Below are 25,721 nucleotides of genomic sequence, written 5' to 3'. Positions count from 1 at the left end.
CCATCTTTATACAAACCATCTACTATCGTTTTTATCCTAAGAATTTTTTCCAATTCTATTTGTTCGAAATTATGTATGTTTTAACAGAAGTATATATCAGACAGACAAGGAACCTAGAAAGATTAAAGATGACTACTGACTATCTATTGAAAATACATTAAATTTGAGAACAAATGTCGTTAGTTTAGTTATTCAGCTGCATGTTTTGTACATTGAATATTTTGCTAGAAGTATACTTTTTGCATAGTCGTCAATCTTAAAAAATAGAAACGGTCAGAAACAATCGTTTGGTACTTCTGTGTGTTAAGTAATTAAACTATCATCTATATCAAGAGATACAGTAGTGTTTTCTGACAAGTGTACATACATATAATACATGTAGCAAGATTATTCTTCGCATATAATCTATAACATTATAATTATTATACAAATCATTATTTTGAAAAATCCTTAGATTAATTACAAAATCATAATAGCTAAATTGATCATATCCTGAGTAAACTTAATCGATTTTGATATTTTAGATTTAATTTATAAAAAGGTGTTGTAAATGTCAAGCCGATTTCAGCCTATATGTATGAGTAAGAATTAGAAAGAAATTATTTTTTATAAAAACAAAAATATAATATTGATTTGTTGTGGATTTCCGAATTAAACAATTCATTTGTTATAATAAATCAAATAAAGATTTTATTTTCTTGACAGCTAACGTTAGTCAGTGTTGCCACATTTTTGGCAAACTCGTATTATGTAAAAAGAATCCCAAAATTGTCATTGTTTGTTTATTAAATTATTTTGTTTAAATATTATATTCTTAATCACGAGTAGTAAGATTTTTTTCTAACAAACATAAATAGGCACCCATGTGCTAAAAAATAATGAAAACAATTCATTGTAGTATAAATAAATAATAAATTGTTTATAATTAATAATTTTATAAACTGTTATTATTAATTTTTATTATTTTTTATAGCAGCGCCAAGTTTTCTTTTTAGTATTACATTTTTATAAGGAAAATTGAAGTTATTTATCATTACTTTTTAACATATTGGATTAATTGTGCAATTAATTTTGTAAGTATATTATATTGTTTGCGTACTTTTTTAAAACAATTATAATCTTTCTTGTATAACGTATATTATATCTTTTCTAATACTATTAAGCAGTTACACCATCCTGGTTTTCCACGCGTTTCTTTTCCTCTTTGAGTGCATCTCGATATTCATTGTTAAAGTTAAAAATTTATAAGATACGTTACATGTATTATAGATTTTCAGCACTGACTTTAAATATTGGAATGCAGCTTTTGTCTTTTTTACTTTCTTTACCCAATAGTAAATAATTGTGTCAATTTTTATATGAAAGATAAAATGTTCATATTTAAAATATACTGTTTTTAATTATTATGTATACTTATAAAATTACTATTATGTTTAAAACATTTTATAAATTGTATTATCAACATTTTAACATATAATATTTTGTTAAGATTTTACAATTTAATTATTAATGTAATTATTATTTTTTAAATTAATTTTAACTAAACTTTCCAACTTCTATAACGATATCTTTGGTAGGGTCATGATCCCAGTACTGTTAGGACTGCTCCCCATTCTAATCTTCCAAGCACTCTCTTCTCCTCTTCGTATCTGTATACTTTTTTTATTTATCACCTTCTACCATTCTCCGTAAAATCAGGAGGGAGAAATTGGAGAGAGAGACGCACACAGATTTCGTCGTTAATCGTCGCAGCAGCTTATGTCGTTATAATATCTTGACATCGAATACTGGATATCCTTGTGTGATTTTCACGCGTATGTTTCTCTTCAGTGATGGATTTGCGTTTTGTTTTGTTTGCGATCTTTTTGATTCTCAATGCAGCTTTTGTTTGTTCCACAGGTAGAAAAAATTCAAGATTATTGTAAATATTCGTTTCAAGTGTTACACATCGTCAGAATGACTGGATTATTTTACTTTGTTCCATATCAGCAAAGATATCATTTACACAAACATTTAATTTACAATATTTGATAATGTGTAACGTTTTCAAACATGTAATTTTAAGTTGTTCACAACATTATAAAAAATATTTGAATAAAACATTAAAATTGAAATTTCTACGCTGTAATTATGTTAAGGAATGTTACATTATAAAATAATAATTTAAAACAATTATAAAATACATCATTATATTTATAAAATCCACATATAATTATATGTATATATATACTTTTTTTACAAATGTTTATAATTTTTTATAACTTTTGATAAAATATTTTTTAGATGACTCGAAGAACAAGAAACAAAATTCAAACGATGTTCGGCTTAGTGCAAGTATCTTGAATAATTCTTTTCTGCAACAAGTGACAACAGAAAAGACAACGATAAGAAATAACGTAAACCGATTTTTTACTCCATCACAAACTTTTACTGTTAATACTAATTTCTTTCCTAGTTATCTTGATAATGATTTCCTTAATTCCATTCAAACCGATTCAAAAGGTCCTATTAGTTTGTCAATACCTAGTAATACACAATCTATTGGTTCTTCAAAACCTGGTACGACTACTTCTAAAGTTTATTCTGCTGACCAGATCTTTGATCCGTATTACATCAAATTCCCGACAAACTCGGCAGTGTCAGAACGTAGTAAGTAAAATCAAATATTTCAAGTAGGATTAAACAAATTTACGAACACAAAAATGTAAAAAACTAATATTTACTCGAGTTTACGTTTGTAATGTAACAGACCATGTGTCTAGATTCACTTTAGTCTGATAAATAATTCATTTTTTTTTATATCTTCAACATGAATGATATAATTATTTGTAAAATAAATTTTAGAATGCGATGAATATGTAGAAGAAATTGCGGGATCGACCTGGATAACGCCTCTGACTGGTACGTCGTCGGGCGCAATTAAAGTGATTAAAAACTGCGACGGTACAGTGAATCAGTTGGTGGTTGGAGGCACCGAGGCCCGGGTCGGCGAGTTTCCTCACATGGTAGCTCTAGGCAAACCCACTCCCCAGTTCCAACTGAATTGCGGCGGCACGCTAATTTCTCATACCTGGGTACTTACCGCTGCGCATTGCACTCATGGGGGCAGGTACACTTCTTTCTTTTATTTTAAATTACTTAAGCATTCTGACAAAAAAGTCATTACCTATTGCTTTCCATTTGTCAGATCGACATCATATTGAATGCAACGATAGATCAATAAAAACTTCGAAATTCCAAAATATTCCTCAATTCCGTAATGTTCCTTTAAAAGACATATGACATATTTCATACCTTAAAAGAAATTTTTAAGATTTAGAAATCCATTGATTTTTATAATTTAAATATATTAGATATTGCGGATCAAATGATTTTATAAAATTGATTTTTGGAATAACTATCAAAATTAATTCTTTTATTGTATTTTCTTGCAGTGGTGGTGCAACTCACGCAAGGATAGGCTTCCATAAATTAACGGATAAAGATGGCATCATAATTCCTATCAAACGCACTCTAAGACACGAGGACTATAAGCCACCCGCGCTGTATGCGGACATAGGTTTGGTTGAGCTCGTGAGCACCGTCAACTTTAGCAGACTTATTCGACCTGCGTGTCTTTATCAGAGCTATGATACCGTGCCTACACAAGCTTGGATTAGTGGTTGGGGCGTTGTTGAATTCAGTACGTAATCCAGTAATGTCTCATACGTAATCTCGCAAACTGTAGAATCATAGAACTCAAAGAAAGAACCTTGTAAATTTAAATGTACAAGAACTTTTAATTGATTGAAAACTTCTGTCAGAACTGCTTGTAATAAATACTTTTCATTATTAATTAAAAATTTGTAAGAATACCGATTTTAATTGAATTATGTGTTTTCAGGCGGAGAGGTGAGCAATGAACTGCTAAAAGCTCAACTAAATCTGGTAGACAATTTGATGTGTACACAACAGCACAACAGTTCCCTAGCAGCTCCATATGGTGTTAAACCGACTATGATTTGCGCTGGTGGTCAGAAAAACCCCGGTAAAAATATAAATCAAAGTTTAAATTGAATGCGTTAACGCTTCTTTTACATTTCATTGTTTCGATTTACGCTTCATAAAAGTTCCGTTTTAACGCTTCTATTATTCTCTCTTTACATTTAATTTTTATATTTTTACTAGGAATAGACGCTTGCCAAGGAGATTCTGGGGGTCCTCTACAAATAATCCATCCTAGTAGTAAATGTCTTTTTCAAGTGATCGGTGTCACTAGCTTCGGTCAAGGTTGCGGAATGGGAATTCCTGGCATTTATACTAAAGTGTCCCATTATCTTCAGTGGATCGAAGAAAATGTCTGGCCAGGAGAAGAATAACTTATTTGATTTTTACGAAAGGTATAAAAATCATCCTTTATTAAATTGTTAGCTAAATTAAAATATAATTAGTCATCAATTAGTTAGTAAATAACTAGTCAGAAATGAATAAAGAATTTAAAAATTTGCAATGTTTTTATATTTATTATTTTGTAATTTCAGAAAAGTTAACTTGCTCTAATTATTGCCTATTGAAAGAATTAAAGATTGCAAATGACTGATTGAATATATTACTTCATTATCTATTGTACTGCAGTTGAATAGTCTGTAATTTTAACTAGAATATTGAAACATAAAACCGTGATTCTGATTAGAATATTAAAAAACTCATAATAGAAAATTGGTGAGTAAGTATGGATTATTATACTATGCGAGATTAGTATTAATCTTTTAAACTTTAAAAATCAAGACATTATACTATATACTATTGTAAATAGTTCGCCATGTAAGCCCATTGCCATAAAAGCTATAAATTAATGTAACTAAGATATGCCATCAGTCTCTTCAACAGCTAGTAAACATTATGACGATAAATTATATAAATTTTTTGACGATGAAAATAGTGAAAAATGTATTTCATAGTAATAAATAAATACGTACATTACGTTGACCATACAAAACCATCTTTATACAAACCATCTAATATCTGTTTTTATCCTAAGAATTTTTTCCAATTCTATTTGTTCGAAATTATGTATGTTTTAACAGAAGTATATATCAGACAGACAAGGAACCTAGAAAGATTAAAGATGACTACTGACTATCTATTGAAAATACATTAAATTTGAGAACAAATGTCGTTAGTTTAGTTATTCAGCTGCATGTTTTGTACATTGAATATTTTGCTAGAAGTATACTTTTTGCATAGTCGTCAATCTTAAAAAATAGAAACGGTCAGAAACAATCGTTTGGTACTTCTGTGTGTTAAGTAATTAAACTATCATCTATATCAAGAGATACAGTAGTGTTTTCTGACAAGTGTACATACATATAATACATGTAGCAAGATTATTCTTCGCATATAATCTATAACATTATAATTATTATACAAATCATCATTTTGAAAAATCCTTAGATTAATTACAAAATCATAATAGCTAAATTGATCATATCCTGAGTAAACTTAATCGATTTTTGATATTTTAGATTTAATTTATAAAAAAGGTGTTGTAAATGTCAAGCCGATTTCAGCCTATATGTATGAGTAAGAATTAGAAAGAAATTATTTTTTATAAAAACAAAAATATAATATTGATTTGTTGTGGATTTCCGAATTAAACAATTCATTTGTTATAATAAATCAAATAAAGATTTTTATTTTCTTGACAGCTAACGTTAGTCAGTGTTGCCACATTTTTGGCAAACTCGTATTATGTAAAAAGAATCCCAAAATTGTCATTGTTTGTTTATTAAATTATTTTGTTTAAATATTATATTCTTAATCACGAGTAGTAAGATTTTTTTCTAACAAACATAAATAGGCACCCATGTGCTAAAAAATAATGAAAACAATTCATTGTAGTATAAATAAATAATAAATTGTTTATAATTAATAATTTTATAAACTGTTATTATTAATTTTTATTATTTTTTATAGCAGCGCCAAGTTTTTCTTTTTAGTATTACATTTTTATAAGGAAAATTGAAGTTATTTATCATTACTTTTTAACATATTGGATTAATTGTGCAATTAATTTTGTAATTATATTATATTGTTTGCGTACTTTTTTAAAACAATTATAATCTTTCTTGTATAACGTATATTATATCTTTTCTAATACTATTAAGCAGTTACACCATCCTGGTTTTCCACGCGTTTCTTTTCCTCTTTGAGTGCATCTCGATATTCATTGTTAAAGTATAAATTTTTAACTTTAACAATGAATATCGAGATGCACTCAAAGAGGAAAAGAAACGCGTCGAAAACCAGGATGGTGTAACTGCCTATATAGATTTTCAGCACTGACTTTAAATATTGGAATTCAGTTTTTGTCTCTTTTTACTTCCTTTACCCATCATCTTCTCCTTTTTCTGTAAAATTATGGGAGGGGAGAGATAGGAGAGGGAGACGCAAATTCCATCGCTGTTAATCGTCGCAGTAGCTGACCTCCATCGTCAAATGTTCGTCGAATACTGAATATCCTTGTGTATTTTACGTGTTTCTATTTAATAATGAATTTTTGTTTTGACTTGGTTGCAATTTTCTTGATCCTTAATGTTGCCTCTGTTCAATCAACAGGTAAAAAAATTTAATATTATCGTTATTGATCATTTCAAATATTGCTCATGGGACAATTAAGTTTCGATTATTTTGCGTTGTCAAATATTGTTGTGATCGTTATTATTTATGGTATTACGGTTGTTATTATTAAATCCAAAAAAATCTATACATATCAAAAAATTACATAAAAAGGAAATGGATATTTAAATAAGAGACATCTGTGTAAGGAAAGTTTCTAAATTCTTTGATTCTGTTATTTAAATTCTCTTAAAATATGTATTTGTTTTAAAATTTTTGTATTGTTAAATTTAAATTCTAAGAATTTATTCTGTAAATTAATCTAAAAAAGGAAAAATATATATATGCAGTAAGTTAATGTAGAGGAGATAATATGTAGATATACAATTATATATTATATATTTAGAATACTTAGAAAAATTTCTATATTTTTCTATAATTTTTAATTTATGTTTTAGATAATGATTCTTCAAAGAAAAAGAACTCAAATAAAGTTCAACATAGTTCAGATATCTTGAACAATCGTTTCTTGCAATCGTCAAGCGGCAACGAAAATGGAAACCTATTGTTGTTAAACTACTTTGCATCACAGGCATCCGATATAGTCTTTCCTGATAATAACTATAATCCCTTTCCTCCGAGTAATTCAAACCCATTCTTGTTAGATGACTTTACATCACAAGGTTCCGATATAGTCTTTCCTGATTATGATTATAATCCGTCTTCTAATAGTAATAAGAATCCTTTCGTGAACTGTATTAAAATCAATACAAAAGTTAATACAAAGTTAGAACTCAATAAAGAAATTAATACTCCTGTTACACAGAGATCTTATCTACCACCATTACCTTATTGTCATACATCTGCATCTAATACACCTGTACCAGCATTTACTAATCCAGTCCCATTTCATAATAATTCTACGACATCTCGTACTACGACCTCTACTTCTCCTAAAACTCAAATTCCTCCAATTTTAAGCTTATCGCCGCAAAATCTATCGTTACCTGTGGGAACGGTATCAGAACGCAGTAAGTATTGTGTATCATTTCAAAAACTTGTAGAACAATTTTCTAAATATAAAGGTAGCATTGTAGTACACACACAACAATGATAAGATATAAAAATTTAAGAATCTAATCCTTATAAAGATGTAATACTGAGCAATATTAAATTGGCCAGTAAATTAGTGCTTGTTTTAAGTATTAAAATCACTGCTGTTAGTACTTTTAATACTCAAAATAATTAATAATTGCTGGCTAATTTAATACTGATGCTTAGTGTTTACATTTTTATAAGAGAAGAATTTACGCAAGTACATAGTCGTAATGTAAAAACAGACATTTATAAATCTGATGTATAATTTATTTTTTATATAAGTATTGAGCATTAATCATAACAATATCTATAAAATAAATTTCAGAGTGTGAGAAATATGTGAACGAAGTTACGGGCACATCTTCGGAAACGTCTACTACTAGTTCATCGTCGAACGTGATCACGATTAGTGCTTGCGATAGATATAGCTTAGTAACCTTCGGTATCACAGTGGTCGGTGGCACTGAGGCTTTGGTCGGCGAGTTTCCTCATATGGTCGCCCTAGGTAAACGCAATCCCAACGGATTCACTCTGATGTGCGGCGGTACACTGATTTCGCATACCTGGGTACTATCCGCTGCGCATTGCACTCATGGACCAAAGTACGCTATATAAATATTTTTTTCACTTTTGCTTTAAGGCATTTAAAAATTCCGATAATAAAAATTCATTTCTTTCGTTTTTTGCTAGTAATCTTATTAAATGCAAAGATATTATAAATCGGATGAAACCTCGAAGTTAGAAAATATTCAAGCCTAATTCCGTTACTGTCTCTTCTATACGACACGATATATTCTATATCTTAAGTGAAAAAGTTATAGAATGTTAGAAGTGTAATTTAATTCTGTAATTTAAATATATTAGAAATTGAAGATTTAATCTAAAATGTATGAAATTGATCTCGCAGTTATTTATCTGATAACTCTAACAAATCTAATCTTTTTTAAATCTAATATATTCTTATAGTGGCGGTCCAAATGAAGCAAAGATAGGCTATCACAAATTAACAGACAAGACAGGCATCAAGATTGCCATCAAAAATATTATAAGACATCCGAATTACAATCCACCCACGCTATATAACGACATAGCTCTGATACAGCTCGAGAACGCTGTCAAGTTTAACACATCCATACGACCTGCGTGTCTCTTTCAGCAACACAATACCGTGCCTACACGAGTTTGGATTAGCGGCTGGGGTGTTACTGAATTCAGTATGTAATCCGATAATTTCTTGCACAAAACTTGCATGTTACAAAATAGTAGAATTTAAAGAAAAATTGATAAAATTAAATGCATTAAAAAATTTAAATGTCTATAAGAGGAGGACTCTGCAGTTATAAAAAAAACTTCTATCAAGAGATTCCCGTAATAGATGCAAATTTTTTTTTCATAAAAGTTGAGTATTTATCCAAAGAGCAATAAAGTACAGATTTAAATTAAATTATATACTTTTAGGTGGAGAAGTAAGCAATGGATTGCAAAAGGCTCAATTGGATCTGATAGACAATTCGTTATGTACAGCAAAATACACTAGTTATAGAGAAGTTCCGCAGGGTATCATGTCGAATATGATTTGTGCTGGCGATTCTAGTACCTGGTCCAAGGATACTTGCCAAGGAGATTCCGGTGGTCCTCTGCAAGTAATACATCCTGATAATCCTTGCGTCTACCAAGTAATGGGTATCACCAGCTTTGGTCAAGGCTGCGCAACTACTGAAGTCCCTGGAGTTTATACTAGAGTATCCCATTACCTTCAATGGATTGAAGAGATTGTCTGGCCAAAAGAACAAGATTCGTAATTTATTCAACTTTTACGAAAAGTAAAAAATCTTTTTTCTTCATTCTACTTGACTATTAATTCTTACACGAGTCATCAGTTAGTTATCAAATAACTAATTAGTTAAATTAATTAAGGTCTGAATAATTTATGGCATTTCTAAATTTTTTTGTTTAATATTTTATAGTGATTTTTATTTGCCTATAAAAATAATTTTGTGGACAGAAGAATAATTTTAACAGAAATAAAATATGCCACTATTTTCTATTACAATGATGAACATTTAAGTATATTATGAGGCTAATATTAAACAAATGTTTTGACGATAAAAAATATAACAATATATTTGACAAAATATCAATAAATTCTCATATAAACATAATTTTCAATAGTCGTTATTATTTTTCTACTTCTTTTTTAAATCGGTCATATTTATGTTAAATAAAAATGTATTGCTAAACTTTATTGGCAATAAAAACTTATCGCGGATAATTAGTGGGATTTAATTGTATTACTATTCTACAATGATTTATGGAAACGAACGCGGAATATTTTCACAATTGATGTATGTTTAAAAATTTATTTGAAAAAAATGAAATTTAATCTAAACAATTTTCAAAATCACCGCTGATAAGTACCGTTATTGATAATTTTGGTTTCAGATTAACAAGATCTTTCTGAACTTCGACAGATCTTAGTAGTAAAAAAGCAGAATGGTTATCAACTGTCTTACTGTATAGGTGTCATTTGTAGATCGTCAATCCTTATCCGCAGAATGGGTCAACGATTTCATCGGATTTAAGTCCTGGTGACTTATCAGACCACATTTATGATATGTCTATAATACTTAAGTAAGTCTTTAGGCGTGGGAAATTGACCTATTATACTAATATGAGAAGAATAATCGAGTATGATTACTCAATTTTATACGGTATAAGGCTTATTACATTTATTGTAGACGGAGCTTGCATGACGAGAGACGCACCTATATTTATTATCGGAAAAACGCATAAGATTATGTAAATCTCTTACGTGTTACTTGGTCTTATTCATAACATTGAGGAAGTGCACAAAGAAGCATTTTACCTATAATTGACTTACTCATCGCTTAGCTTTTACATCAACTGCAGAACAGTTATTTTATACAACTTGTTTGTGAAAGATTGGAGATGTATTTCGTTGCACTGTTGTCTGCGCGGAACTTACTGAAAATGGAAACCAATAAATTTATTATACATTGACTTTGTTATAAATTGATTCGATTTGGTTTCGATCACTGGCTTACCTTTCTCTTATTTTTTCAATATCTTTTTATTTTACATATTTTTATGTAAAGTAATAACTGTTTTATCTGTTTTAATTATTAGAATTATAAATTATCCAGTTTGATCGATAGACGATCAGTATGCTCTTGATAATTATCCTGTATGAATATTGTCTGCATATATTTCTCCTCTTCTTTTTCTTATTTTATTATATTTTTTTATGTTACAAGAAAAGAAGAAGCTTTATATTTTTAAAACAAATTTAACTATTATATTAAATTAAATTAAATAAGCAATTAATATTCCATAAAAATATAAGATTAAAAATTAAAATTAAGTCTTTCACTAATTCTGTTACTAAATACGTATTCTAAAAAAAATGTATCATTAATATAATAATTAACTATATCAACTTTATAAATAATAAAGAAGTCGTTATATTTAAATGTGTTGATTATAATTTATGTATTTTAATCATATTTTACACACAATGTAGAATCGATGTAAAAACAGCTAGGAAGTCCCCCAAAACCCGAGAGGGAGGAGTAAATAAACAAACTTACTTTACTAATTATATTTTACAAAATTATTATTCTAAATGTATTCTAAATTGTATTTTTTTAAAAATTGTATCACATTTTTACAAAAATATAATAATTTATACTTCTAAGATTTTTATCATTTAATTTAATTTTTAGTATAATTAACTTCGTGTTTTATTATCTGCATCTGATTTTTTTACATTAACGTTAATCTCTTCAATCTCTTTAATCTCTTTAATGGAATTATCACCTCAATATTGTTAAAATCGTTTACCATTCTGATTTTGGCAGAGAGACACATGCAGATTCCACTGCTGCGCACCTCGCTGCAGCAGCTTATCTTCATTGTCAAATTTCTATGCGTTGATATCAAATACTGATTATCCTGGTACATCTTTCACGCGTTTTTCTTCAGTAATGGATTTTTATTTCATCTTGGTTGCGATCTTCATTATCCTTGATGTGGTCTCTGTCTGGTCCACAGATAGAAAAAATTCAGAATTATCATTGGTAATCATTTTAAGTGCTACTTATTGCCATGACAACTAGATTATTTTACAGTTTTTAGATAGTTATTAATAAATATGAATGTCGTATTATTGTATTATCGTTGTGAAATAATTTTCAGGAAACAAGATAACGTCAAACAATATTTTAACGTTTTATTGAAATTAAAGACGTCGTTATTTGTCAGTACCTTGTTTGCTGGATTGTTATTTGTTGTATGTGGATAGTATTATCAAACTCAAATATATTTATGTATATTTATTAGATAGCGATATCTGTATAGTTGTAAATATGATTTTTAAAATCTTTGATACTGATATTTGCTTTTTTGAAACTTTTACATCATAAAATTTTTATATTGGCAAATTGAATGCTAAGAATTTATATTGTAAATTAATGTACATAAAAAGAATAAGAATATATTTATATACATAAAGTAATATAAATTAAACAATATAATATACAATTGTACATATTTATAGAAAGCTTTTCTACAATTATTATAGTATATTTTTACTTGTATATCTTTTAGACAATGGCTCTTTGAAGAACAAAAATAAAAATTTATACTTGCCAAATAACAATTCATTACAACTTAATATCAGTATAGTCTTTTCTGATCGGAATAATAACTCTCAGATTAATCTCTCTTTTAAGCCTTCATTCTTGTCAAATGGTTTTACATCACAAGCATCCGATATAATCGTTCCTGACAACAATTTCTTTCGCAATGATAATAAAAATCCTTCACAAAGCTCATCACCAAAGCCTACTATACAGAGATTACCTTCCACACCACGACCATATTATCGTACATCAGCATCTAATACAATACTACCTACATCAGTATTTACTACTTCAGTTCCATTTCATAAAGATTTTATAATATCTTTTTCACCGACTTCTCCTCAATCGCTAATCTCAAGCTTACCTAATACACCAGAATCTACATCAGCATTTACTAGTTCAGCTCCATTTCATAAAGATTTTACATCTCGTCCGTTTACTTCTCCTAAATCGCCAATCTTAATAAGGCGATTACCATTAAAGGATTTTTTATCTATTAAAACAACAAATCACTAAAAACGATTTCAGAACGCAGTAAGTAAAGTACGATTATATATTTTAAGAGCTTATAGAATAAAAAAATGTAAAAATAGAAAAGTAATGTACTAGCAAAATATTGTGCAGTAGAAGATATAAAAATCTAAATGAGTGTATCTAAGAACTCGAGCACACATTTATAAAATATTCACCATTTTAGACATCTGAACGATTACCATTTTAATCATCTGAATGATTCATTTTTCCTTGTACAGAGTAAGGAAAAAGTATTAGGTTGTAAGATTTCAATAAATGCATCAAATGGCGATATTTATTTTATTTTAAGCGCAAGTACGGAAAAACTCAAATGTGTATTATTTTTTTATTTATTTGTTGAAATCTTACAATTTTTATGTAAAACATTTTTTTCTTAAATACCACGTACGATTTCGATATATTTTATTGACTGATTTTATTCTTCTTACTTTTTCTCACTCAACAATAGTAATAATATCTATATATAATAAATATATCTATAAAATAAATTTCATAGAGTGTGATGAATATGTGGAGGAAATTACGGGTACGCCCTCGATAACAACTACGACTAGTTCATCGTCAGAAAAAACATTGCAGTTGATATTTAATCCTTCCGACACTATGTTAGGTTCAAATTACTTGGTATTACCTTTCGAACCACGGTGGTCGGAGGTACCGCTATTGTTGGTGAGTTTTCTCACATGGTCGCTCTGGGCAGACGCAATTCTGACGAATTCATTCTGACATGCGGTGGCACGCTGATTTCGCATACCTGGGTACTATCCGCTGCGCATTGCACTCATGGACCAAAGTATACTTCTGCCATTTTTTAAATCTTAAACCATTTATAAATGCACTGAAGAAAAAAAAAACTTTTAAAGTTAATTATATTTTTATATACACAATCATAAAACTTACAAAATATTAAAACGCGAAGATATTCTTTAAGACTAATTTCATAGTATTTCTTCGACGTAACATAACATATATTTTACATTTTAAAAAAATTATGAATTTTAAAAATCCAGTTTTGTAGTTTAAACATATTAAAAATTTTGAGTTGAATAAAATTTACAATTTATATTTATAGGATAATTAACAAAGTCAATCCTTTCCAATATATTTTCTTGCAGTGATGGTGCAACTCACGCAAGGATAGGCTTCCATAAATTAACAGACAAGATAGGCATCACGGTTTCCATCAAGGATACTATAAGACACAAGGACTATAATCCACCCAAGCTATATGCCGACGTAGCTCTAGTATTACTCATGAACGCAGTCTCATTTAGTACATCCATACGACCTGCGTATCTTTTTCAGCAATACAATACCGTGCCTTCAAGTTTTTTAATTACTGGTTGGGGTCTCACTGCATTCGGTAAGTAACCAGTAATTAAATAACAAGAAAAAAATGTAATAGATAGTAAAACTAAATCGATTAAAAAATTTAAATGTTTAAGGGCTTTACATTTATTAAGAATTTTTGCTACACATTTTTAGAGAATTCCTAATACATGCAAAACCTTTTATGAGGATTATTAAACCTTTGTTATGAGAATTACAGATTTGAATAAGTTAAGAATATTGACTTAAATTATATGCATTCAGATGGAGATCTGAGCGATACATTGCAAAAAGCTAAACTGGATCTACTAGACAATTCGTTATGTACACTAAAATACAACAATTCTATTCAAGTTCCACACGGTATCACAACAAGTATGCTTTGTGCTGGCGATCTTATTAACAACTGGTCCAAGGACTCCTGCCAAGGAAATACCGGCGGTCCTCTGCAAATAGTCCATGAAGTCCATTCTGCTAAAATTTGCATCTATCAAATAATAGGTATCACCAACTTCGATCAAGCCTGTGCTACGAGTCCTGGCGTGTATACTAGAGTGTCCATTATCTTCAGTGGATCGAAGAGAATGTCTGGCCGCAAGGATAATAATTGCAATTTATTCGCCTTTTATGAAAGATATAAAAAACATTCTTTATTAAATTGTATAATACTATAAATCAAGTATTAAACTTAGTTATCAGTTAGTTATCAAATAATTAGCCAGTCAAATTAATCAAAGATTAAAGAATTTGTGGCATTTGCAAATTTTTCTCTACTCATTATTTTGAAAATGTAATGTTAATTTCCTATGTTAGAATAATTTTGTAATTTCAAAAAGCTGACTTGTTCCAATTATTGTCTATCGAGAAAATTATTGCAAATGGTTAACTATATATATGCCACTTCGATAACTTTTCAATTGAATTGTAATTAAACAGTCTGGAGTTCTGACTAGAATATTCAAATATATGAATAGAGAATTTGCAAGAAGACATGAATGTTATACGGAATCTCAAAAATTTGAAAAGAAATTAAGAAATTTTGCTATCGTGAATAGTTCGCCAAGTAAGTCCATCGCCGTAAGGACCATAAATTGATGGGAATAAAATATGCCACCAGCTCCTGCAACAGCAAATATTTAATATATTTAAAGGATAATAGTAAATACATTTTTTCATAATGCAACAATGCAAAAATAATACATGTGACAAAATGCCAAAAATAGATACTGAATAAAATTTTTTTCAGTGATTACTTTTTTTTAATCAAAATCATTTTCATGTTAAAATTGAATAAATATGCGCAAATTAAAAGGAATGCTTTTAGTATAATCAACATATTAAATAATGTGTGAAATTCAATTAATCTTGTAAAGTTTAATTCTTTTAATTATCATGTCTGGCTAAAAATTTTATGCACGCAAAATTATTGTATAAATTATGAAACATTATTACTTGTATTTTAATCGGAGGGCGCTGCTTAACGTTTTAAGATGTGTTTATTTTAACTCTTTTAATACCTAGTTTTTGTTCCTAAGAACAATCTCCAATTCTCTTTTGGTCCAAAGTCGTAAGGATTCTGATAGAACTTATTCTGAGCTCGATATTTCTTCGATTCTGCGCTATTGATATGTGCCTCAATGCTAGTCTCTCCTCGACTAATGAGACCTGCGTGCCACCAAGCTAGGGCACCCAGCGCTGCAAATGTGGCGACACAGATTAGACCCGCGAAAATTATCAGTCTTTTTCGCCATTCTTTGGCTTCAGTTTCTGCCACTTGTCTTGCTATTTCTGCCAACTCCTCCTTGCTCAAGTGCTCCAACGATTCTGTCTGCATCAATCAAGTGCACGTTTATCAGTTTGCAAAAGACAATAACATGTTTTTGTCTAATTAACTAACATACCAATGGAATTATTTCTGAATTATTGAGACGTACTGGATGGCCATCCAATTCTGGTTCCTGATCAGGATAGAATTCCTCATAGGCGAGTCGTACACCGAATATCATAATGAATGTAACACCAACTACGGTGTAAACCATATACAGGAAGAAATGCCGATGATTATAATGGCCAACACAGTTGTTTAACCATGCTGTACATTGATTAAGGAAGATTTATCACAGAATGTTTTACAAAACAACCTTAAATTAAATTAATTAGTTAAAAATAATTGATAAAAAATAATTAGTTAAAAATAATTGATAAAAAATAATTAAATATATAAAATTAATCTATGAAATATGCAAAGGATACGACAATGATGATCCATTTTGAGGATACACTTGTTACAAACAGAGCAATGATGTGTTCTGGGTGGTTTTGGCTTGATGCACTTCTTGCAAATGCTTACAGCCTCTGGGATAAGACCACCCTGTGGTGGATTGCCAGCTGGCACAGTCACGCCCATATAATAATGAAAGCAAACATTAACCAGTAGCCAGTTTCCAATTAGCAATAAAATTATCGTCATCAGTGGACTTCGTTCCCACCACCAAGGTAGGCCCACATAATATGCAATGCATACGATACTGACAGTCAGCAGACTCACCATTACAACGAAAACCTGTAAACTGCAGCGCTTAGTAAATATATTGTGGATATCACAAAGCTTGCCTTAAGTAAAATAAAGGTAATAAATTCAATTATATTTTGTAAAATAATTGTATCAAATAAAGCATTCTATGTGGAATATTATTCATACAATATAATAAATATAATATCATGTCACTATAATATCATGATTATACTATAATATCACATATAATATCATGAAATATATATCACTTGCTATTGCAGCACATATAAATAAAATAAACCAACTGTAAAAAAACTACAGTTAAATTTAATGTTAATACAACAGAACATAACTGCAATTCAAAAATTTCTAATATTTTTCAATTGATTAGGATATGTCAACCCAATCAGTTTTCTTTTTAAATTTGACAATTCACTATGACAAAGATTAGTCTCAAGTAGTCTCAAGTATCAATAGTCTATTGATTTTTCAACTAAGTCAATTTCAAAGTTAATTATTTGATATAAACGTATTACAAAATAAAATCTTTGTGCTAAAAATATATTAAAAAGTTGTGTCATAAATCCAATACAATACTTTGTAATATAATATAAAAATGAATAATAAAAACTTACTGGACCCAAAAAGGAAGTAAAGTTCTCGACAAACCAGAACATGGGTTCCATAAGTATATCACATGTGTAGCTCCAATTCAAAAAGTCATTGTAGAACAGCGATTTAAAAACGATTTGAAGCCGCCACCACCTTTGTTTTAAACTAACCCTTAAAACACAGGTCAAAATCAGATCGTTATATTTGTTAGATTCATATAAAATATTAGTTATAGAGGCAACAAATGAGTTAAAAAACAATAATTTTTAATACAGTGTTGACATAAACAAAGTAGTAGAGATAGGAATAATCTTGGTGCGATCAAAAAGAACAATGTAACAAAGGACTGGTGAATATTAATTTCAAGGGATAGAAAAATTGATTTACCGAAGAACACTTGGCGCCTTCGTCAAAGACCACTGTATCCTTGCCATTTTCGCTTCTGTCGTCGAGTCCACTTAAATGTACTCATAATTTTGTCATAGTAGAGTTATATCTCGTGAACATGCGTTCGCTCATCATCATGTCGCACTTTGCACATTTTGATAAGACATTCGATAAAGTATTGTAACTGATAACTGTTTCCGCGGCAAGAAACGATAACCTCGATCTGCTTCGATCGATCAGCAAATACAGTCTTGTTCGCCATATTTGTTTTCAAAAGAGATTTCGGGCCAGCCGGCCAGGTAGCGCAGGCAGCTTAATTGGAAAATGCGTCAATGAAAAATTTACATACATAGGCCGGAATTCATAGTCGAATCTTATTCAAGTTCCAGCTTAAGCACGATCTTGAGACGTTAATGCTGTTATTTCATTGGTTAAGTAAGTCTCAAGTCGGCTCGAAGCTAGACTTAAGACAATGCTTGAGCTTAAGATCGGTCTATGAATCCCGTCCATAATGTTAAATATACAATATTTAATATGTACAATAGTAAATAGAATAATAATCAGAACTGCAATCTGCATCAGTAGAATGAAAAAGAAAAACCGAGTATAAGTTTTGATTTTTCCACTATTTTTCGCAAGCGGGATTTTCAAATTCAAGAGTTATCAAATATATGGAATTATTTATCAAAAATTTGTAAGATATATGTAACAGAAATATTAAATAAGAATCTATAAAAGTGTAAACTGTAAACATACATAAAAAAAAAATTTTTTTTTAATTAAAATCCAAGTTTCTTTAATAGAACCATTAATCTAATAAATATTTTTAAAAAATGTTAAATTTTTTAATTTCTAATTTTTAAAAATATAGATATTCAAGTTTTATATATATCTTTTAATATTATTTTATGTATATATATTTTTTAAGAAAGAGAATTTAATAATAAATAATTAAAGATAAATGACACAATAGTTCGTGGTACAAAGGTAAATTTATTTTTTCACAGGTATGCACGAGTGTACATACGTTTTAACAAAAATGCATACACGTATGTACATGCTACACGCTAATCTTGTTAAACACGCGAAAGGCGCATTTTGCGTTTACAACGGCGAAAAAATCGCAATTATATTTGCGAACGAGAATAAATTCAGAGAATGCTTTTAACAGTCGATTTTATATATGTATATATACATATATGCATATAATGTATATATACATAATATAGCTCGTTTCAATAAGAGGGATTAAATTCTTAAACTTCAACAATTTGAGAACGATTGTAATAAGTACTAACACTTTATCTGCCATGAAGATCGGAATAGAATTATACAAAAAGATATTCTTCTTTAGAAGTTGAACACAAAATATCTATAAATCAAAGAATGCTTAATAATTAAAAATCCCATGCGACTGGAGCGTTCCAGAAATGAAAAACTTTTGCGAATAATTGATATCATATAAAGATTTAAGATTTCAATAAGGTATAAAAGAATTTTATAAATCTTAAAAGAAAATTCTTTCTTTTAAAGAAATTTAAAAAACAAGAAATGTAATAATATTAAAAGATTCAAGAAAATGCGAGAAATATTCCTTTTGACATGGCACGTATGGCAGACAACGAGATACCTTAACTCTGATAATATAATTCTATGTATCAATATATATCATTAATATTATATAATAATAAGGTACAGGATAATCACACGAGGTATAGGCCAAGTAATAACAAGAGAACATTGGTTTTTCTCGCTTGGCCTGAGAGGAGTACTGTTTTGTAATCGATATTTTAAAAGTCCAAATTTGGTATTCACGATAATACATAGATAAGATTGAAAGATAAAATTTAGAAATCTTAAAAAGCTAGGGCAAACTTGCGCCTTTAAAGAATCAATTGATTAATGCATATCATTAAAGATTTCGAAGTTTAAATACTTCGCAACACTACATAGCAATCCTCTAAAAATATAAGAGTTAACCGAAAAATTTCTAAGAAGAAAAACGTTACATTTTCTGGGAATTAATAAGGAAATTGAGTTAAAATTGATTTTCAACTTTAATTAAATTATAAATATCCTTTCTGTCATCGCAGATCAAATTTGTATCGATTACTTTTAATTCGTCTTTTTTAAGAAAGAGATTGAGTATCTGAACAGACCGACGATTTACTTTATTGATAATTAATGAATAACAATTTTGCATATATCAATAATTGGAGATACTTTTTAATATAATTTCAACTTTTCAAACATTTTCAAAGCTGCGGAGCTTTAAGAAATTTCGAAAGCAACTTAAATCGTCGATTCTTTCAGATCCTTGATCGTTGAGTGACGTTTTGGAAGTGTACTTGAAGTTGTACTGAAAGACTGGGTAGGTGTGTAAACGAGGTACATACATATTTACAAGACATGTGCGAAAGGGTCCAGGGTCTCTTTTTAAAGACACGTCTCGAGCATCGATACTTTGGTTGGTCGCTTGAATTTCTCTTCTCACAAACATTGAATTATTGCACTTTGTGCTTGTAAATTATAAGCTCGCGATTTGCAAATAAGATATGTATTATAAAATTATTCAGAATAGATTCCAGTTAAAATCGTTTAATTATTTCCTAGATTTCTATTGTTTTCCTTAAAAAAACACATAAAAATTTTGAAAATAATTGAATAATTCTTTTGGAATCCACTCCAAAAAGTTTCATAATACATGCAATTTCATAATGCATACCCTGATTTAATTTGCATTTTCTGTCTTTCAAAAGAGTTTTTCAAATATTTTTTCAATCATTTTCTTACGTGTAATCATTAAATTATTGAGAATTTGTATATTCCTCTTATCTGTATGAAGAGAGGAGGATAGATTGATGGAAAAGTTCACGATATTTTATAGTCATTGCTTAAAGCGTAATTGATAATTGATAATTTGAAATCGCTGATAAAGATCTCATAATACGGTATCCAAAGTATCGAGACTTCGCAATAATTGCTCGTCCTTGGAGCACCACTGCACCAGCTCTTCGATGGTCACCACACCGTCCTTATTCGCGTCCATCAACTAAAAATATGCATAAAATATTAATTTTAATCGATGCTACACAATATCTAACTTATTAATTATAATTAAAAAATAAAATAAAAAAAATAAAATAAAATAAATAAAATTAAAAAATATAATAATCTACATAATAAGAGATATTTAGAAAAAATATTTACACTTTTTAAGAAGAAATAGTGAATTATAAAATTAGTAGCTAAGTCTTGGAAGAAATTGCAAAATGCCTCTATTGATTATATAATGTACAAAATTTTGTTATTAATTTTGTAGGAATTTCCATTTTAGTCAATTAGAGGTGTCAACACTCAGGTGGTGAGTATTAAAGGTGTTACTACTCACGTGGAAGATGCGATCGACGTGTTCGCGGGCGGCCACGTGCGGCTCAAGGATTTGCGGTTGCGTATAACGACCCAGCATCTCGTAAATGGAGCCGACAACGTCCAGCATTTCCTCCTTGCTTATTAGACCATCACCGTCCAGATCATACAGGCCAAACACCCATTGTAGCTTCTCCTCCACCGACCCTCTCGACACCTTCGATAGTATAGTGAGGAATTCCTATTTAAAAGGAAAAAAATCAGCGCTTAACTGACACTGTAAAGTTTTGTGTACAATATGGACGTGATCGTCTAGTAGGTAAATTTAAAGTAAAAATCATAGAAACGTTTCTGCGTTCCTTTTAAAACATTTGTCTACGACATCGCTCACCTCGAAGCTTATCTTGCCGGACGGTTTCCTCTTCATGGTGTTGAAAACATAGTGAGCATACTGACTTGCATCTATAACACGTGATGATCAGAAAGGGATGGTAATGATAACTCAAAAAAAAATTTTTTTATATACGGCTTCATCGTATATTAGACTTATTTATCTAATGAATATCGTAATTTAGAAAAATCCATATCTTTCAAAATGATGAAATTTAAAAAAGATGATGAAGTAAAATGTTATCCAAAAAAATGCTGTTTTTATAATATTATAATAAAAATGTCCATTTATTTTATTTACAATTAAAAACGTACAATGATAGAAAACAAGACGGTTTATCAGTGTTACCGTTCAACAGAGTAATTGAAATTATCATTATCATTATCATCATCCTTTCATTACCTCCCTGCGGAAAGAATTGCGAGAAGATCTGCTTGAAGGCATCTTCGTCGACCAGACCGCTCGGGCATTCCTGCTTGAAGCCCCGATAGATCAACTGGATCTCCTTCCGGGAAAACCTGGTGGTGGCCGCGAGGGTGGCAAGTTCCTCCGGCTTGTGTCGGCCGCTAAGGGCAAGCGCGGCACCCCCGGAGCTCCCTAAAACGCCCCCGAGTCCTTCAAGCTCTCCTTCTGCAAGTTCGCAAGCCCTTCACTCCTAAGACTGCGTCGCGCCTTCGAGATACTCCCTCTCGCGCCTCCCTCCTCTTGTCATCGAGCACGGGATAGCGACAACCCTTCGTACGAAGGATTTCGACAAACTCCCATCGCCCGCGATTACCAAGAAGGGAGGTTTCTATAAATTTTTTTGTCTTTGAGAGAGATAGATACTTTCAGGGGTTCTTTTCTTTTTGCTTTATTGTTCTTTTTTGAGGGAACCATCGTGATTGTAGCAACCCTGAAGAAGGGATATACTCTACTCTAGGGGGGACCTACACAGTGCGTATAGACTTGCAAGCGGAGAAGTCGTGAGAGGCGAGAGACAACAGGGGTGAAGAGAAATCGTGGAGGTGATCCGTACTACATGCAGTTGCTTGTTTTTCCAAAATTATGAATTTATAAACTACGTTCTTTGTATTAAAAATAAATAAAGTATTTTACAAAATAGAAAAATATTAAAAAATTAAATTAAAAAATATTAAAAAATTAAAAAATATAATTATTATTACAAAAGTATACTACATTAATTTTATATGTATAATAATTTTCTCTTTAATTTTCTTGAACTAATATTAAATATTAATCAAATTTCAACATAAATTATAAACAATGTTAATTAATAATTTTACAAATAACAGTTTTTATTAATAACGTTATTTTTAACGAGCAACTTCATCTTTATAGTGTGAATCATTCAACAAGAGAATTGAAGAAGATCAAAAGATTTTGAAGAACAAGATAGTCGAGAATATATTCTTTATGTTTTGAAAGTGAAAAGAGTTTATTAATATGAATTCTATAGTGTTGGACGATTGATTTGTTCCGAAAAAAGATTTGATCGGAAATGCTTTTTGTGATAAATTAATTGTATGTGTGTTTTTCTCCAACTACGTGTGCGATTCTTTTCTTACTCTAAGAAAAAATATTTTCTAAAAAGCAGAAAAGTGTAATTCAACACTTTTCTTGTAAATAAAAATACAAATTATGAAACAGATGCAATTTTATTTTTTAGAACATTTTTATCAACGTAACGTTTGTTATCAAATCGATTGATTAAATTAAGGAAGTTTAATGCTGTATTACTAGCTAATTCAACTACGATAGAAATTCGCTAAGAGTTCAGTCCTAAAAGAAAACTACAACCTGTTTAAGCAATGAGACGATAATCTATAATATAGGGAAAAAAAGAGAACTCTAAACGTAAAAATTATTCTAGACTCAAAAACAGATCTAAAATGTAGGGACTAAAAAATCTGAGCATTCAAGTTTACAAATATACTTAGGGCTGCAAAAAATGTTAAAATCTAAATACCTAAAGAGTACTTTAGAAATTTAGGGATTAAAAAGTAAAAAAAAACGGGGTAGTCCAACAATCTGAACAATGGAAATCAAGCAAGAATGAAAGATGTAGAGAAATTTTAATTGCAAATTCTATAATTTACTGATGATATCAAAGATCATTTTCTAAAGAATTGCGACATTTGTTCATCCTTTACGCGTGCTGCGACTATTAGCTCTGGTCCCGGGTATCCGGGGTTGCCATGGTAACATTGCAGCTCCTACCCCTTACTTCCTGCCCACCCCTTCTTTTTGTGAATGTTACATGAAGAAATGAGCAGGTATAAAGTCTTCGGAATAAATTTTTTGAAGTGAAGATTTTGTATTTATGAAGGAGTTAATTAGAAATAGCATTACATATGTATAAATATTGTTTATGTATATTGCTAGATAAAAAATATAAGACTTTAATTTCTATGACTAATTTATTTTATATAAGTTGATAAATAATCTTGTCATTTTACTAAGAAATGTTACATTGCAAGAAAAAATAAAAAGAATTGGAGAATTTAATCTATAAATTTAAGGAAAGAAAACTTAAAAATACGTAATATCTCTTTTAAAGAATTTAAAAACAAAAAAATCCTAAATTCTACAATTCAAGAAATCCTAAATTCTACAAAACAAGCAAACTGTTTATAAATGTAAAAAAAATTTACATTTATAAAAAAGTACGTGTTATATCAGTATTAGGATCAGTTAGAAATCAGTTAGAAAGACTGGAAAATTTGAAGATCCAAGACTCTTGAGAAAGCTATAAGAATTCAGAGAAAAAGAGAAAGAGTCCAAGAATTATATATTAGAATTAAATTTTAAAGAATTTAAGAAGTTAAAAATGCAGAAATGATCTTGTGCAACATCGCGCTGCAGAGAGATAAATGAACAATCTGTCGAGTGAGATGAAAGAAGACAGCTTTGTGAATTACAAAAGCCGAGTATATTTAAACGCCGAAAGAATCCGAAGGATCAATAAGCGAGACCTGGAAGATCAGAGAAAGGATGTCGTCGACCTAAAATATCCATCCCAAGATACAGAAGGCTCGAACCAAGCCGACACACATACACACACACACAGACATGACCTTTGACACATTAAGTTCTGGTGCGACAAGGGGTTGTACTCCAACCTACGCAATAGCTACCATTCATAGGGATTACTACGTACAAACGGACAAGGCGGACAGACAGACAGACGGACAGATAGATAATCAGGCCATTTCCACAGGGGTGAGTAGGGTGTGTGAGAGAGAAGAAGAGAAGAGATTGAAAACCCGGTCGCTCATCATCGCACCTTGGTGCTGCATTCGGCAGTTATCACCCCTGGCTGTCGCTCCGCTCGTCAACGACGCTCTCCGCTGAGTAGTCGATCGACTGGTCCAAGTATCAACGGCAGTGGGTACGTATATCGAACGGTGCCGTACACGGACACACACGGGGCGAGGAAGCAGGAGGAAGAGCTCGATCGCAGCCTTTCTTTTTTTTTCCTTTCTTTCTTTCTTTCTTTCTTTCTTTCTCCTTACAGATGTTCTTGCCTTCCGGACTTACGTTTGTCGCGGCTCTTACGCGCCTTCATCGGCCAGCAAGCGCGCAGACTTCCTGCTCGACCTGCCCCTGATATATCGGCGGCGGGACGGGATTTACTCGGGATTACTCGATTTCACCACCACTGATTGGCGCCGCGACGCATCACCCCCCGAGATGTGCTCCCTCTGAACGAGAGAGAGGAGCTCCGTACGCGCACGGAGAGCGGTATGATGAGGGATGGAGAGAAACAGCGAGAGACAAAGGCTGGACCGCCACGCAGTTACGGATGCTGCGCGGGGGATACGTCGCTGTCTGCAGCTGCGGGTTTGCCGTCTGTCCGTCCTTCGGGATGCTGTGCGGTGGTGACTGCGGAGATGACGTTTCACACACTACGCCGATGCTGTCACACTGAACCACCGCGGGGGGTCCATGGAAAAACGTGCTACACGTCGCCTTTAACGCGCAAGTGCGACGATCTTCGACAGCCGGTGGTTAGCGACGACTCAATCGACGTCGAACGAAAGTTTCGAATCGCTCCTCTCGAGTATTTCAATACTATGTCGCAAAATTATTTTTAAAAAACTTATTAATTCTTAATAAAATCTCCAAACGACAGATTTGTATTGAAAAAAATTAAAACTCCTATCCTTTTCCCTCAGGAATAATTGATAGCTGAGCATCGAATATTGAAAAACAAGAAATAATAAAA

General features: G+C 30.7%; 3 protein-coding genes and 1 pseudogene across 8 annotated transcripts; 2 read left to right on the top strand and 2 right to left on the bottom strand.

Moving 5' to 3' along the window:
* The first annotated feature begins 1,701 nt into the window (after nucleotides 1-1,701).
* LOC105831007 (transmembrane protease serine 9) lies at nucleotides 1,702-11,311 on the top strand. The gene is made up of 12 exons (XM_036294771.1): nucleotides 1,702-1,899; nucleotides 2,284-2,649; nucleotides 2,845-3,109; nucleotides 3,435-3,682; nucleotides 3,884-4,027; nucleotides 4,168-4,353; nucleotides 6,463-6,597; nucleotides 7,056-7,628; nucleotides 8,021-8,297; nucleotides 8,662-8,909; nucleotides 9,154-9,518; nucleotides 10,138-11,311. Exons 1-11 carry the CDS (start codon nucleotides 1,833-1,835, stop codon nucleotides 9,495-9,497), a joined length of 2,853 nt encoding a protein of 950 aa, XP_036150664.1. The 5' UTR covers nucleotides 1,702-1,832; the 3' UTR covers nucleotides 9,498-9,518; nucleotides 10,138-11,311.
* A 1,547-nt stretch (nucleotides 11,312-12,858) lies between these two features.
* LOC105831009 lies at nucleotides 12,859-15,120 on the top strand (annotated as a pseudogene).
* On the bottom strand, nucleotides 14,847-18,016 carry LOC105831008 (palmitoyltransferase ZDHHC16). 3 transcript variants are annotated; one of them, XM_028192541.2, is made up of 7 exons: nucleotides 17,734-18,015; nucleotides 17,370-17,517; nucleotides 16,768-16,789; nucleotides 16,473-16,607; nucleotides 16,121-16,311; nucleotides 15,737-16,047; nucleotides 14,847-15,339 (listed from the first exon to the last, which is right to left on the bottom strand). In XM_028192541.2, exons 1-7 carry the CDS (start codon nucleotides 17,778-17,780, stop codon nucleotides 15,249-15,251), a joined length of 945 nt encoding a protein of 314 aa, XP_028048342.1. In that variant the 5' UTR covers nucleotides 17,781-18,015; the 3' UTR covers nucleotides 14,847-15,248. The 3 variants fall into 3 exon arrangements, with proteins under 3 accessions (XP_028048342.1, XP_012526262.1, XP_012526264.1); XM_012670808.3 differs by having other exon boundaries at nucleotides 16,473-16,782; nucleotides 17,734-18,016; XM_012670810.3 differs by lacking the exon at nucleotides 17,734-18,015 and having other exon boundaries at nucleotides 16,473-16,789; nucleotides 17,370-17,496.
* Nucleotides 18,017-18,706: 690 nt separating this feature from the next.
* LOC105831002 (Kv channel-interacting protein 2) lies at nucleotides 18,707-25,171 on the bottom strand. Of its 4 annotated transcripts, none has more exons than XM_036294772.1 (5): nucleotides 25,034-25,171; nucleotides 21,896-22,090; nucleotides 21,494-21,564; nucleotides 21,125-21,343; nucleotides 18,707-20,785 (listed from the first exon to the last, which is right to left on the bottom strand). In XM_036294772.1, exons 1-5 carry the CDS (start codon nucleotides 25,059-25,061, stop codon nucleotides 20,675-20,677), a joined length of 624 nt encoding a protein of 207 aa, XP_036150665.1. In that variant the 5' UTR covers nucleotides 25,062-25,171; the 3' UTR covers nucleotides 18,707-20,674. The 4 variants fall into 4 exon arrangements, with proteins under 4 accessions (XP_036150665.1, XP_012526248.1, XP_012526251.1 ...); XM_012670794.2 differs by having other exon boundaries at nucleotides 21,896-22,123; nucleotides 25,034-25,169; XM_012670797.2 differs by lacking the exon at nucleotides 25,034-25,171 and adding an exon at nucleotides 24,780-24,915 and having other exon boundaries at nucleotides 21,896-22,123.
* Between the last annotated feature and the right edge of the window lie 550 nt (nucleotides 25,172-25,721).

The sequence above is a fragment of the Monomorium pharaonis genome, unplaced genomic scaffold (assembly GCF_013373865.1).
Source record: "Monomorium pharaonis isolate MP-MQ-018 unplaced genomic scaffold, ASM1337386v2 scaffold_448, whole genome shotgun sequence".
Lineage (NCBI taxonomy): Eukaryota > Metazoa > Arthropoda > Insecta > Hymenoptera > Formicidae > Monomorium > Monomorium pharaonis.
The sequence above is the reverse complement of the archived record's forward strand: the minus strand, read 5'-3'. Positions and strand labels throughout refer to the sequence as shown.

What these genes read in the sequence shown, in the direction of transcription:
- LOC105831007 (XM_036294771.1), top strand. Translation starts at nt 1,833, where the DNA reads ATGGATTTGCGTTTTGTTTTGTTTGCGATCTTTTTGATTCTCAATGCA. An exon ending in AGCTTTTGTTTGTTCCACAG is followed by an intron (nt 1,900 to 2,283) that starts GTAGAAAAAATT and finishes AATATTTTTTAG; the next exon opens with ATGACTCGAAGAACAAGAAA. An exon ending in CTCGGCAGTGTCAGAACGTA is followed by an intron (nt 2,650 to 2,844) that starts GTAAGTAAAATC and finishes AATAAATTTTAG; the next exon opens with AATGCGATGAATATGTAGAA.
- LOC105831008 (XM_012670808.3), bottom strand. Translation starts at nt 17,780, where the DNA reads ATGGCAAGGATACAGTGGTCTTTGACGAAGGCGCCAAGTGTTCTTCG. An exon ending in TTACTTCCTTTTTGGGTCCA is followed by an intron (nt 16,783 to 17,369) that starts GTAAGTTTTTAT and finishes TGCAGTTTACAG; the next exon opens with GTTTTCGTTGTAATGGTGAG. An exon ending in TTCTTAGGAACAAAAACTAG is followed by an intron (nt 15,340 to 15,736) that starts GTATTAAAAGAG and finishes TTGCTGTTGCAG; the next exon opens with GAGCTGGTGGCATATTTTAT.
- LOC105831002 (XM_012670794.2), bottom strand. Translation starts at nt 25,061, where the DNA reads ATGAAGGCGCGTAAGAGCCGCGACAAAC. An exon ending in GCGTAAGAGCCGCGACAAAC is followed by an intron (nt 22,124 to 25,033) that starts GTAAGTCCGGAA and finishes GCGAACTTGCAG; the next exon opens with AAGGAGAGCTTGAAGGACTC. An exon ending in CCGGCAAGATAAGCTTCGAG is followed by an intron (nt 21,344 to 21,493) that starts GTGAGCGATGTC and finishes CCTTTTAAATAG; the next exon opens with GAATTCCTCACTATACTATC.